The sequence below is a fragment of the Eleutherodactylus coqui genome, chromosome 4, assembly GCF_035609145.1.
Source record: "Eleutherodactylus coqui strain aEleCoq1 chromosome 4, aEleCoq1.hap1, whole genome shotgun sequence".
NCBI lineage: Eukaryota > Metazoa > Chordata > Amphibia > Anura > Eleutherodactylidae > Eleutherodactylus > Eleutherodactylus coqui.
The window spans coordinates 244109737-244124598 of NC_089840.1; the positions used below are offsets into that span (position 1 = coordinate 244109737).

At 42.7% G+C, this 14862-nt stretch overlaps 1 protein-coding gene across 1 annotated transcript in view; it reads left to right on the plus strand.

Annotated features, from left to right (window-relative positions):
• The window catches only part of PDE6C (phosphodiesterase 6C), a 57259-nt gene that overhangs the window by 10859 nt on the left and 31538 nt on the right, over positions 1–14862 (plus strand). The window contains exons 2-7 of the mRNA XM_066598827.1: positions 823–975; positions 1062–1151; positions 9619–9759; positions 11974–12048; positions 14274–14338; positions 14430–14496. Of these exons, the coding sequence (XP_066454924.1) occupies positions 823–975; positions 1062–1151; positions 9619–9759; positions 11974–12048; positions 14274–14338; positions 14430–14496 (591 nt within the window). The remainder of the gene's footprint in view (positions 1–822; positions 976–1061; positions 1152–9618; positions 9760–11973; positions 12049–14273; positions 14339–14429; positions 14497–14862) is intronic.

The window sequence follows — 14862 nt, forward strand, 5'->3', positions numbered from 1 at the left end:
TTCAGCTCCATTTGGGCAGAGCTGTGATCTGTAACTACAGTTTATCTACAGTGTCTGTAGGAGTCTACTGTAGCCTGAGACACACCTTCTGTTTCATCATTGGTCCAGGCTGCTGCTCTCTTCCTTCCCACTTTAGCTCTGCATCTTCAGATTGGCTGCTGTATATAATCACAACCCCATCACAGGCTCATCAAGAAGTCAATGCGTGTCCATTACAGCTAGGGCAGAATGAGTCTAAAGTACAGATGACTAACCCACCAGTGAGAACAAGATGATATCAGATATAGAGCTCTCTCCCAGCCAATCCTCAGTCTGCTCTAAACCCTACAAGGTCATGTCAAGTTTATATTAAGTTTATATTTGTGGTATTATTTGGCTACTCATATTTGTGTACAATTATGTAGGTATTATATGAGGCCATATTATTTGGCCTCTATCTTTGCTGCCTTTCTTTTAACACAAAACGATGGGCATATATGGACAGAGTAAGGTACAATTATTAGGAAGAACAAGTCATGAAACTCATCATTTTCCGCTTTCTCAAAAGCTGGATGAAATATTCAAGTTTTGCCTAATATCTTCCACCAATCGTGGCCGAGTCCTGGTGAGAGAACCCCCCAAAGTGGAAAAGTAAATAATATTGGGGCCATGCTTCCATAGTGTCATTTAATTAAGACGATCCCATAATTTATAAAATGCTATGAAAATGTTGTAGGAATCTGATGCGCCAAATGACTCCATGACTGATCTGTCCCAGCGTACCTGGACACGGCTACTGTGGCTAAGCAATATGCTCAAACATAAATGTGTCTGTCTCTGCAGAACACGCATTTCTCTGACTTTGTGGACAAGCAGACCGGCTATACTACAAACAATCTACTGGCTACTCCCATCATGTTTGGAAAAGAAGTTCTAGCGATCATAATGGCCATTAACAAACAGAACGCCCCAGCCTTTACCAAGGAGGATGAAGTGGTAAGATAAGATACTCTATGTATGTAGACATATAATATACTCATCTATTATATATGTAATATATGACTTTTTACCCATTCTTGCAGGTCTTTACTAAATATCTGGATTTTATATCAATTGTTCTTAGAAACTATCACATCAACTACCTTCATGGCATTGAATCCAGGAAAAGCCAGGTAAGTAAACTGACTGTAAGCTAGGTTTATCGAGTGTTCAGCTACATTACACATTTTTAGTAAATTTTGCAGCAGTTATTCACATATAACTACTGTATATGACTCACAGTCATTACTTTAAAGGGATTGTCCAGCTAAAAAGTATCGATGGCCTATCCTTAGAAGATTGTAGTAGATTGGCAGGGGTCCACAGCTTGGGACCCCCAGCAATCAGCTGGTTGTCTGCCCATTGTATTTCTGTCCGAAGCTGATTTCTGCCATAAACAAACAGCTTCAGTCCTACTGCAGTGGTCAGATTTGGTATTACACGCAAAGTCACTTAAAATAAATGGGGACTTTGTGTGTAATACCAAGCTAGGCCGCTGAGGTGAGATCGGAGCTGTCTGCTTCCAGCAGAAATCATCTCTGGTTAGTAGTACAACAGCCTGGCACATTGTTGACCCCCACTGATTTATTGATGGCCTATCCTGAGGATAGGTCATGAATAGAGATGAGCGAGCGTACTCGGAAAAGCACTACTCGCTCGAGTAATTTGCTTTATCCGAGTATCACTGTGCTCGTCCCTGAAGATTCGGGTGCTGGCACGGAGCGGAGAGCTGCGGGGGAGAGCGGGGAGGAACGGAGGGGAGATCTTTCTCTCCCTCTCTCCCGCCCGCTCTCCCCTGCTCCCCGCTGCGACTCACCTGTCAGCCGCAGCGGCACCCGAATCTTCAGGGACGAGCACAGCGATACTCGGATAAAGCAAATTACTCGAGCGAGTAGTGCTTTTCCGAGTACGCTCGCTCATCTCTAGTCATGAATAGTTTACAGCTAGATAACCCCTTTAAAGGGAACCTGTCACCTCTGAACAGCATCATAAATTAAGGTGTGGTGCTGTTAGGGAAAATGACGTGGAGCCAATGAATGTATTTTTATACATTCCTGCCATTCTACGTCACCTTCTCGAACAGCACCACAACTTAGTTTATGGTGCAATTCGAAGATGACATGCCCATTTATAATGCTGTGAAGTATTTGCCCCCTTCCTGTAGTTATCACACTAACTGGTATTTGATTGTCAAACAATAAGTCATATTATACCAAAGACTCTTACTAAACCCCGAGTTTAAAACACTGCAGAATACTCCATCATGTGGAAAAATCCACACCAGAATCTGCATGCCTCATATGCGGATTTTGAGACAAATTTGAAAATGACTTAATTTTACCAAAAATTCCATGTCAAAGTCTACATTTGCATGTATGTATTTTAGTAGGATTTCAACTGCGTAATAATCAATCACTTATGGTACTACACAGACACAGTGGGGCCAGCAGATCGGGAGGCACTCTTCTAGCGCAGCTCTCCTTTCTTGCACACAGGGGAACATCCTGAGTGAGGACCTGATATATTACCTCAATGTGCACTAATAGAGTATATGGACAGGATTTGTCTGAGGGCTCAGTCACATGGGCGTTTGTACGCACGTCTGACAGCTGCGTTTGCGATCCGCATCTATATAGACCCAATGCTTTGCAATGGGAGCGGTCACATAAGTGCATTTTTCATGCGCACAAACGCATGTGGCGAAAATTATAGGACACAACGATTCGCAGAACGCATGTAACTGCATTCTGCGCAAATCGGTGTTCCTGTGTATGTGCGCTCAATGGGGCTGGTGGCAGCAGCGCTGGCCCCATTGAGAGCATATACTAAGGATCGTGATCCTCTGCCACAGCTATCATAGCTGTCACAGAGGAGCACAATGTTCTCCCCTTGAATTCAATGGAGCCGGCAATACAGCCGGCTCCATTGAAAGCAATGGGCTGCCGGCAAGCACTGTAGTAATTTTCGTGAAGGGTTTAAAATATAAGCCCTTCGCTAAAAACCATCCTAAAAAAGTGTAAACAATTTTTACAAAATCTATACTCACCTCTCTGCAGCAGCCGGGGCTCAGCCACGTCCAGCTGACTCTTCTCCTGAACTGCTCTCTGTAGTATTCAGCAGGCGGGGATTTAAAATCCCCGCCTGCTTAATGCGCTGCCTCTGATTGGCTGAGCACTGTTACCAATCAGAAGCAGCTCTCAGCTATTGAATGACAGCTGAGAGCTGCCTCTGATTGGTCCCTGCGCTCAGCCAATCAGTGGCAGCATTCACTCATTCATGAATTCAAACGGATAACCCCTTTAAAGGGATTGTCTAGTTGTAAACTATTGATGGACTATCCTACAGAATAGAGTAGCAGAGTAGTAGCAGTAATCGATAGTAGATTCAGCAGGGGTCTGCCACCCGGGACAGCCGACAATCAGCTGGTCAGTGGGCCAGGGTGCTTTTGCACTGAGCTGATTTTAGCATGGAGCAGACAGCCCTGTTCCCAATGAAGTGGCCAGGCTTGGTATTGCAGGCATTGAAATTAATGGAAATTTTGCCTGTAATACTAAGCCACTGCAGTTGAAACAGAGCTGTCTTCTTCCTGCAGAAATCAACTCAGTGCACAAGCACACCGACTCAGCAAACAGCTAATCAGCAAGGGTCAAAAACATGGTAGAAAAATAGTTGGTCTTTTCTGCATGAAATGATATAAACAGTGCTAAAGCCTCAGATTGCGGAAAGCGTAAGTGTTACTTCCGCTATTCAACCTGGTGATCACGTGACCACTGGGTGCCCCTGTCATGGCTGAGCTGCAGGCTCTGATAGTGACTACAGCTCTGTTAGTGACTACTGTCACTACAGGGGGATGTTTATCCCTGTAACTGGGCCTCCTGTGGATGCTGAGTTAGGGCTTTCCACTGGCGTATTTTTTAGCGCTGCGTTATTGCTGCGTATTTTCAATGGGACTTTCTAATGTTAAAATCACATCGCACAAAAATCGCAAGTTAGAAAGTCCCATTAAAAAAAAACACAGTGATATCGCAGCGTAAAAAGAAAACGCTAGTGGGTAGAAGCCCTTATAGTGGAAAAGTGTGAAATAAAAAAAAAAAAAAATCACCTTGTGAATGTCCCCCGGAGATTTCATATGATGTCATGGGGATATAAATGTTAGATAAATAGTTACAAAAATAAGTAAAAAAAAAAATTACAGAATAAAATAAAAAATATATGGAAAAAAAGAACTTGACCCATCGCTGACACCAACCAAAACCGTCGCCATATGCATGTGCGCCCTGTAATCTAAGTCTATACAAATTATATTATCAAAATGTCCGAAACAAAATGAGGAACCCATTCCAGTACTTTATTTTAGCGTAAATATACTAATTTTTAGGGTGTATTTACACGATCGTATAGCGTCCAGCGTTTTCACAGCCGGCCGATATACGCTTCCATCTAAGCAGTTCCCCTCTTCCCTTCCACTCACCGGCTCTCTGCCTTTCCCCTCCACTCCTGCATTTGCAATGGGAGGGGGAGGTCTGAATAAGCCCTTATGCTGTATAGCTTATACCAGCTCTACATATATAATTGTATAGAGCTGATACCCAGGTTATACCAGCATGCTTCATATCACTATATACAGGATGTATAACTTATACCAACTGTACATATGTAATTATATAGAGGAGATACCCAGATTGTACCAGCATGCTACATATGACTATATACAGAAGATGTATGACTGATACCAGCTGTACATATATAATTATATACATGAGATACCCAGGTTATACTAGTATGGTCCATATCACTATATACAAGGGATATGTAACTTATACCAGCTGTACATATATAATTATATACAGAAGCTGAACCTTTGCACCCAGGCCCTTCGCCTTTGACTGCGACAACCGCAGCATGCGTTTCGATAACTCTTTCATAAAGGGGTGGCGCCATAACTCTAAAACCTTCTTTGCATTAAGAAGTACACTTATTATATGCTTTTTGCATTATCGGTACTGGTACCTTTACACATGTGTAAATATGCGTATGATCATTGGATGTGAAACTGTGCAAATATATGTATTGACACTATTTGACGTTATATTGCTCCAGGGTATGGCACCGATACCTTATCGTATGTACGCATAGGCCACTGATTATTGGATGTGATATTTTATCTTTTGCATAGATCGGTTTTGGGCACAGGGATATTCCTTTGTGAAACACCAGCATTTGCGCTCAGATATGCGTTTTTGATCTATCTGCTGTATAGCATTAAGTATATGTTTTGTGCATTCTGGGTATTGGTATATCTGACATATGCGTGAAATGCATAACTTGTGCTTTTATGGTTTAATATTTGATATGTTTTGAAATTGTCATATTATATATATATTGGTATTCTCTTGTGATCAGCAAATGGTATTTTGGCCATAGCACATGGGATATTTATAACACAGCTGGCTGTTGTGTTTGAAGGTAATAATAATAATCTTTATTTGTATAGCGCCAACATATTCCGCAGCGCTTACATAGACAGGGGATACAGAAAGACAAAAGTACAAACATTACAGAACCGCGGTTACATAGTAATCAGTTGATGGAAACAATAGGGGTGCGGGTCCTGCTTCAACGAGCTTACATACTACAAGTAATGGGGTGATACAGAGGGTAAAGGGGCTGGAGATGTGCACTGTATGGTGAGGTGGAGAGTGAGCGATGTTAAACACATAGACAATGGTCAGACATTTAGCCGTGTGACGGCAGAAACGGTATGACTGCAGGAGCGGTTTATGATGGCTAGCAGGGATTGCAGTCAATAGGAATGAGAAGTTCGAATTAAAGGGGCGCTCAGTTTGGTTTCGTTAGCAGAGCGGAGAGCCCGGGCTGGGTGATGGATTGAGATGAGGGAGGCGATATAGGGGGGCGCTGCGCTGTGGAGGGCTTTGTGGATGAAGGTAGTGAGTTTAAATTGAATTCTGTATTTGATGGGCAGCCAGTGCAGTGACCGTCACAGGGCAGAGGCGTCCAAGTAGCGGCTGGACAGGAAGATGAGCCTGGCTGCCGCATTCAGGATGGATTGGGGAGGGTAGAGTCTGGTGCAGGGGAGGCCGATCAGCAACAAGTTACAATAATCGAGCCGAGAGTGGATGAGGGCGACAGTGAGCGTTTTTAGCGTGTCCACGGTGAGAAAAGAGCGGATTCTTGCGATGTTCTTGAGGTGCAGCTGACATGTTCGGGCCAGAGATTGGATGTAGGGGGTAAAAGAGACATCAGAATCGAATATGACCCTAAGGCAGCGGGCATGTTGTCTAGGAGTTATGGTGGCACCACACACTGAGATGGAGATGTCATGATCCCTGGTCTCGTAGCGCATGCGCATTGCTTGTGACAACTGTATTGGCGCATGTGCCTTATATAAACTGCAACACCCGGCACTGACTTTTATTGCACTGATATGTGATGTAGATGCCATTGGTGACACCGCAGATGTTAAGTCAATAGTCCAACTTTGCCAAGACGAGTCCTGGCTTATTGAGTCCACTGTAGTGGAAAATTTTTTAGGTCATCTAGTGTAACCAACGGCGCCCACATTGAACATGTGTAAGTTGCATTAAAGACTTTAGGAGTTTTTCTATCTTTTCAGGTCATTCTAACTGTTGTATGTCAATTCACTATTCTTTGTGAGTCCCCCTATGTAATCCTGTTCCTTTAAGGATTGGCTGCTCCATTTATCATGCAAATGTTCTATCAGTAAAAAAGAACTTTTTTTTCAGTTTGTTTTTTTTTTTTTTATTATTATTAGACTAATCCAAAGATGTCAAAACTGGCAAACTGGTATTACTCAGCCTGGTCGAATGGCATTTACGATATTTTAAAAAGTTGTTTATAAACTTCATTTTTGACATATTTGGGATGTATTCTGTTCCTATTGCGTATGTTCTATTGTTAATTGTTCAAACCAGTATTGTAAAACGTCCCCCTCGGTCTATTTCATTAGGAAGAAAAATGTTAATGAGCTTTTGATTGCATTAAAAATCACAGATTGTTTTGTTGTGGTCTTTGCATATATGGAAACTTTGAATTCTGGCATACAGTGTCTCTTTGTAACAAATGTGATTCCATAAGAGATGTCTTTCAATTAGCCCATTCATGCATAGAAAATTAATTACCGTGTATAAAATATAACTTGTTTTTCGACAGTAAAGAGTGAGATGAGAGTGAAAACCTCACCGCTAATACAAAGAAAATCTACGGAGCCCGTATAGAGTATATAATGTAACAACATCAAAAGGAATACCGAGGAAGAGCTACTACTAATCACAGCTATAACTACAGCCTCACAGGGGCATACGCAGGGAATAGAACCCATTGATTTCAATGGGTTCATTCACGGGCTCATGTTTTGCACACGTATTTTGGTCGGAGTCGCACTATTCATTTCATTACAAAAATGGAAACACAACAGAATGGAAGCAAACTGAAAATATTTTGAAAACTGTCTTTTTTAAACCCATTGAAATCATTGGGGGGGAATTCTGTCTTAATTCCCTTTTACTGCTCCAAAAATGGAACAGAATTGAGACAGAAATCCCTGATGCAGATGCAAACAAACCCTTAGGCCGGCTTCACATGGACATATGCGCAACTTCTGTAGCGCAACTTTTTTGCGTTCTGATCAGAGCTTTCCTGCGTTCATGTTGGCGTATTTGACTGTACTTTGTTTTGCCTGTAGGGTACACACCAATGGAACTTGCTAATCCGTCAAATGAGTTCCAGATATGTTATTTTTTCAGCGGAATTACGCAATGTTTCACGCATCTCCTTACATATTGTGTGCGCGTTGACTTCTATGGGGACCTTTGGTGTGCAAATACAGAGAAAAATAGAACATGTTCTATTTTTTTATTTTTTATTTTTTGCGTGACCGAAATGCGTGCAACAAAATAGGAAATATTTAAGTACTTACTCCAGTCTTACACCACATCACCTAATTGGGTGATAACCTTTTTTATAGTGTCTCTCAAATCCACTTGATGTTCTTTCTGGCTTTATTTAGCATCCGTTCCATATCTTTTTTCGTTATCCATTTACTTCCAGTTGGTTCCCTTTTTTAACACTATATTTTGCTTGACGATCAGGGGCGTAACTATAGAGGATGCAGGGGATGCGGTTGCACCCGGGCCCAGGAGCCTTAGGGGGCCCATAAGGCCTCTCTTCTCCATATAGGGAGCCCAGTACTATGAATGAAGCATTATGTTTGGGGGCCCTGTTACAGGTTTTGCATTGGGGCTCAGGACCTTCAAGTACATATGTTGACGATCATATAATCCAAGCATGTCACATATGTACTTATAGGTGGTAAATACTTTTTCACAGTGTGTATCTATCTACCTGCTGATTGGCTAAGATGGATAGTAAAACTGGATACTAGTGAGAAGGTCTGTTTTGCCAAGGAAAACTAATATTGGCTAAGAGTAATATCAGACCATTATACTGTATTTCGATCAATTTTCTACTGGAAAACAATTTCAATTAGGAGCAATAAAATTGTGCCTGCTTTCTATAGAAAAAGTGATAAAACATACACGATATCCTCACTGATTGATCTCCAGCCGGCCCGGCATTGCTATGTAACTGGTGCGGAATATGATGTCGGTAAACTGTTTGGAATTCCTGGCATCATGGCGCCCAGGATGTGAGCGCTGATGCCAGGAGAACAGACACTGACACTACAGCCTCTGATTGGCAGGCAGCGGTCTCCTGGTGTCCACTGTCAGCAGAGAATGGAAGAACCACAGGACTGGATCTCTGAGGATGGGTAAGTACTGCTGGATTTGTTATTTTCTCATAGGTGCAGCAGTCATTGAATTTTGCTAAAGTAACTGGACAACGCCTTTAACACTATAATTAAGCTGGCAGCCTATGAATAGGGTGTCCTTCTATATGATATAGAATTATCATAGTCAATAAATGGTTTACCCTGGCCAGGGGCAAACAGCTCCACAGATACTGGTTGAAAATAAAAGTCTGATCTGAAATAACTTAGTCTGGCAAGAACTTTGGTTAACCAAATGACTAAATCTTCCAACTGAAATATGCAGTCACTGTTCCCTGAACAAATTATTAGCACAGGACCTTTGGGGAGGCTGTACAGTGATGAAGTCAAAACAATCTGTTTTACCTGTGAAAGCTCAGTGTTTGTGATCTGTAATTGGAACTGATGTTTCCTTGGTCAATTGGCAGCTTTCCCTCTGGTACTTGGCATGCCACTCTCCAGTAGTGCTGGGGCAGCTTACTCCTCAGAAGGCTCTCTGCATAAAAAAATGTTCCACCCTGACTGCAGTTGCAGGTCAGATGTGCTGTGGCTCTGACTAGCAGAGTGTCTCTTCTCTGCACTCTCTGAAATACCAGAGCCTGCCCTTTATACCTAGTCCATAATATTCATAGATATATACATGGGCTACTCTGCAGCAGTACAGAGGTAGCATTGCAAATGTACAAAATGCATCATAAGCAAACTGGGAAGGCACAATGAAATTGATGTTTATCAGACCTGTCTTTCTTGTCTTGCATGGAACAATGACCACTGACCCTGCTTCTTCTCCACAGATCCTGCTTTGGTGCGCCAACAAAGTGTTTGAGGAACTTACTGACATTGAGCGTCAGTTTCACAAAGCTCTCTATACCGTCAGGATATACCTGAACTGTGAACGCTACTCAGTGGCGCTGCTGGACATGACAAAAGAAAAGGTGATTTTTATACATATGATAGGAAGGTATAAAACCTCACAACTTCATCATTGGCAGGGCCAAAATACTAATATAATGCTAGTTACTTTCAGGCTACATTCACACGGGCGAGAATCCCAAACAAGTTGTGTGCGTTGAAACTTTTGAATGGACTTATTCACATGAGCGATTTTTTTTCTCTCACAGCGATGCTGCAAGGATAAAAATCCCCACATGTTCTTTTTTTGGGCGTTCCCTTGAAACACCTTGCTGATTGTTTTCAATGGGACCTTAAAAGACATCACATGCTATGCGATGTGCATGCAAGTGCGATTTGATGTTTCCCATTGAAATCAATGGAAACACTTGCGATCCTCTGACGTGCGTGAAACATGCGCCTGAGGATCGCAATTGCACAGAGGCGATGCAAAACGTTTTTGAAAGAAAACCCCTTCACATCGGCAAAAAAACGGACGTTGGCAAACGCGATATTAGTCCAAGTTTCGCAGCTCAATATCGCACTCAACCATGTGAATATAGCCTTAGAATACAGTACAATTCACGGGGCGGAAATCAGCAGTGTAGGCAGCTGTTAACCCCTAAAAGACCGCCCTTTTTTTTTCATGGTCATTTTTTCGTCCCCAAGTTTCAACAGCCGTTACTTTTTTAACTTCCTGTCAACAGATTCGTATGAGGGCCCGTTTTTTGCACAACAAGTAGTATTTTTTATTGGTATTATTTAACATACCAAATAATGTATTGAAAAATTTCTAAGCAGGATAAAATAGAGAAAATTTGATTATGGCATTTTTGTGTTTTTGTGCTTTGATAGTATTCACAGTGCGGTAAAAATGAGAAGTGAGCCTATATGTTTTTCTTTTTTGCAGGGAAAGCTATAGTTTCTATTGTTGCTATCGGTTACATACAACTTTTTATAATTTGTTTTAGAAGTGGGGTGTAAAACACCTGCAGCTCTGGCACTATGGATTTTGTTTCTTACAGCGTTCACCATGCAAGATAAATGCAATATTTTAGGAATTTGGACTTTTACAGACTCGGTGATACCATATTTGTTTATTTTTTAGAATTTGGATTTATTTATATGAAAAAGGGGAAAGTTTTTTTTTTTACTTTTAATACTTTTTATCTTTTTAATAAACAAAAATGAAGTAAACTTATTTTCACTTTTTTCCCAGCACCTAAAGGAAAATTAAACTTGCCATCATCTAATCATTTATCCCACATACTGCAACACTTTAGTATTGCAATATATTGTATTCCTGCAGGCATTCTATTAAACCATGCCACATACACAGCTAAGAAGATAGAAATATATAGTAGCCCAGGGGCCTTCACAAGGCTTATGTCTGCCATAATATTCAAACAACTGCCAGCAATCTCATTGCAGGTGAGCCATTCAGGTGACAGAGGTATCTTCCTCAGAATTGACAGTATGTATAGTTAATGGCTGCAATCAGAGCTAGCTCCGATCATTGCCGGCACCTATCACCTGCATGAAACACCTGATATCTAACCAATGCTGGCTGCCAACTCATCCTGCAGACCGATTACATAAATGTACGTCATTGGTCAATAAGGTTTTAACTACGTACCATGTCTCCCTGAAAATAAGACACTGTCTTATATTACTTTTCCCCCCGAAAGAGGCACAGTGTCTTACTTTTGGGGGGTGTCTTTATACTTAGTTAGCAGGCGCAATCCTGGTCCCTCTTGCTGCTCTCTAGGCGCTCCAGCAGTGTTCTGTGTCATCCTCAGCGGTGACAGAGCATTCTCTTCCTGGTAATGCGGGTTGAATACCCCGCCTCCAGCAAGAGACTGCTGTGATTGTCTCAGGCCCCCGGCCTCAGCCAATCACAGCCGGCGCTCGATGAGCCAATCACAGCCATTCAATTATCTCTTCCCCCCCCCCCCCCTCTTGAAAATCAAAGCAGGTCTTATTTTTGGGGAAACACGGTAATACAACTTATATCTATTTATCCAGCTTGAAAATCTAGGTGGCGGAGGGGCTAAATGGCATGCCACCTACAGTATGCTGTTTGGTCACGTCTCTCGTCACTCAGGGACTGAAACCAGTCTAACTGATAATGTCATTCTACTGTGACCATCTAGTGATCAGGTAGTCTGCAGATTATCATCAGGCTGCATGCTATACAAGGGAATACTTACTTACTTTCAACTACATTTCACTTAACCTTTGATTCTTTTCCCATCTAGGAGTTCTACGAACAATGGCCAATCCTACTAGGAGAAGTCCCACCTTATAAAGGACCAAAGACCCCTGATGGAAGGGTTTGTAAGGCCTTTGTTCTATGTTGCATATTGAATAAAGTACATAAATGTCTATTTGGTGGCTACAAGGGCAGTTTGCCTACAGGAGTGAGGTCCTGATTCACAGGAGCTTACACTCTACAGAAGATATATAGAACATGACAAAGTCCCTCGTGTGTATAAGTATTTACAAGAATTGATAGGTGTCTGGTACTTCTGGTGCGCACCTGTTATTGCTGAATATCAGCACATCTATAGTAAGCCCCAGCGACTGCCGACTCCGATCTGCTAATCAGTGGTGTATGATGAAGATGATGGCACTCCATTTATGCACTTCCAGGGATCAAGGCAAGGTAAATAGATATGTCTTTATTAGAGATGAGCGAGCACCAAAATGCTCGGGTGCTCGTTACTCGGGACGAACTTTTCGCGATGCTCGAGGGTTCGTTTCGAGTAACGAACCCCATTGAAGTCAATGGGCGACCCGAGCATTTTTGTATATCGCCGATGCTCGCTAAGGTTTTCATTTGTGAAAATCTGGGCAATTCCAGAAAGTGATGGGAACGACACAGAAACGGATAGGGCAGACGAGGGGCTACATGTTGGGCTGCATCTCAAGGTCACAGGTCCCACTATTAAGCCACAATAGCGGCAAGAGTGCCCCCCCCCCCCCCCCACTGTCAGCATAAAGATCGTTCTCCTCTGCCATAGCTGTAACAGCTGTGGCAGAGAAGAACGATGTTAGCCCATTGAATTCAATGGAGCCGGCAATACAGCAGGTTCCACTGAAAGCAATGGGCTGCCGGCGATCGCAGGATGAATTGTCAGGAACGGCTTAAATATATAAGCCCTTCCCTGCAATTCATCCAGAAATGTGTAAAAATAAAAGTATATACCGGCGTATAAGGCGACGGGGCGTATAAGACGACCCCCCAACTGTCACCTTATACGCCGGGAATACAGTGGAGCAAAGAATAAAAATCATTACTCACTTCTCCTGGCGTTCTGCGGCGCTTCTGCAGGCTGTCGCTCCCTCCTGGTCCCCGGCAGAGCATTGCTTTCTGGACACAGGGCTTGAAATCCCCGCCTCCAGAAAACACACGTGCCTTCAGCCAATCACAGCCATTCAATGACAAAGAACTCTTAGGGGTCCATCACATGACTGTATTTGTGCAGGTACTTACACAGATATTTGCACATGCAATTGATTTCAATGGGTTTGTTCTCATAAGTGTGTTTTGCGTGTGCAAAAAATAGGCAGCTCGATTTCCCTGAATTTTGCACAGCAAAATTGCCATAGAAGTCTATGGGAGGTGCAAAAACACGCAATGGGAAGGGTGTGACACTGCACAGAATGCATGTAAAATAACACATCTGGGCCTTAGCAGTGGATTTTAGCCAAGAAATCCACGGAAAGGGTGTGTCACGCAACATGTAAATTATGTGCCTCTTTGAACCTTGCTCATGCGCAAAAATTCTGCGGCGAGCGGTTTTGCACATATGGTTGTGTGACTTTGCCCTTAAGCCTGGTTTAGACAGAACGATTGTCGCTCAAAAGATGTATTTTGAGCAACTTTTGAGCAAAAATCATTGTGTGCATTCAGCGCATGGTGATCGCTCAAACGTCAAGCGATCACTTTGCACTCCGAGCGGGTGATGCAAAAGACAAGCGGGGCTACTTGTCTTCTGCATCCAGCTGTTCTCTGCTCGAAGCGCCCGACTATTATACAGCTGAGAGCTCTGAGCGGGGGATGCAGAAGACAAGCGGCCTGCTTGTCTTCTGTATCCAGCTGTTCTCTGCTCGGAGCGCCCGGCTGTTATACAGCTGAGCGCTCCAAGCGGGGGATGCAGAACGCAGCTGGACCGCTCTGTTCTTCATACCCCGCCTGTGTTCAGGAAGCGGGATACAGCTGAAACAATAGTATCAGCTGTATCCCGCTGTGAATCCCTGATAAGGCTCATCGTTGTCTTTCAGTAAGCGACTGCTTAACGAAAACTGTGCGGTCAGTGCAGTTAGACACAACGATTATCGCTCAAAACATGGCTTTGAGCGATTTTTGAGTGAAAATCGTTGTCTAAATCAGCCTTTAGTATGTGTAATTTTGCAACAGCTGAAAAGCTGCAACTCTAGCTTACAATTTTTAGAGTTACACATGCAGATAATTTAAATAAATGTTGAAAAAATACTATTTATTTGCATTTATTGTCTTGAGAAACTCAACTGCCGCTTTTCTTCTTTTGCTCAGGAAATTAATTTTTACAAGATTATTGATTATATTTTGCATGGGAAAGAAGAAATCAAAGTCATCCCGTAAGAACTTAACCCCTTGTATCGTAAAGACTGCTATTGTTTAATCCTGCCAGCACTTTACTATAACTTCTACTATGTTTTGTCATTGAAGCACCCCTCCTGAGGATCACTGGTCTCTCGTCAGTGGACTGCCCACCTATGTCGCTGAAAATGGATTTGTAAGTCATGTTTTGTATTATATTCAGGGTTATAATTAGTATAATACGTAGGCTCAACTTATACACTGAATCGCCATGTTATCAGAGCCTCCCATCTAGTAGCGTGACCTTCAGAACCAGAACAATTTGTTGTGGCATCCACAGGTATCAGAGAGCCCCGGGTGTGCCAAGGAACTATTCCCCACATCATTACTCCACTCCATTCCATGTACCATTGGGGCAAACCGTGTGACTGCTGTAAAGCCCTTGGAGAGAGGGGCCCCAGCTCTGATTGCACCATCCTTTTAGCGAGAATGTATGCATGACCCCCCTGTACAGAGGAACTGCATTGTTTGCAAATAAAATGGTACAGAATTGGCCCCAGGA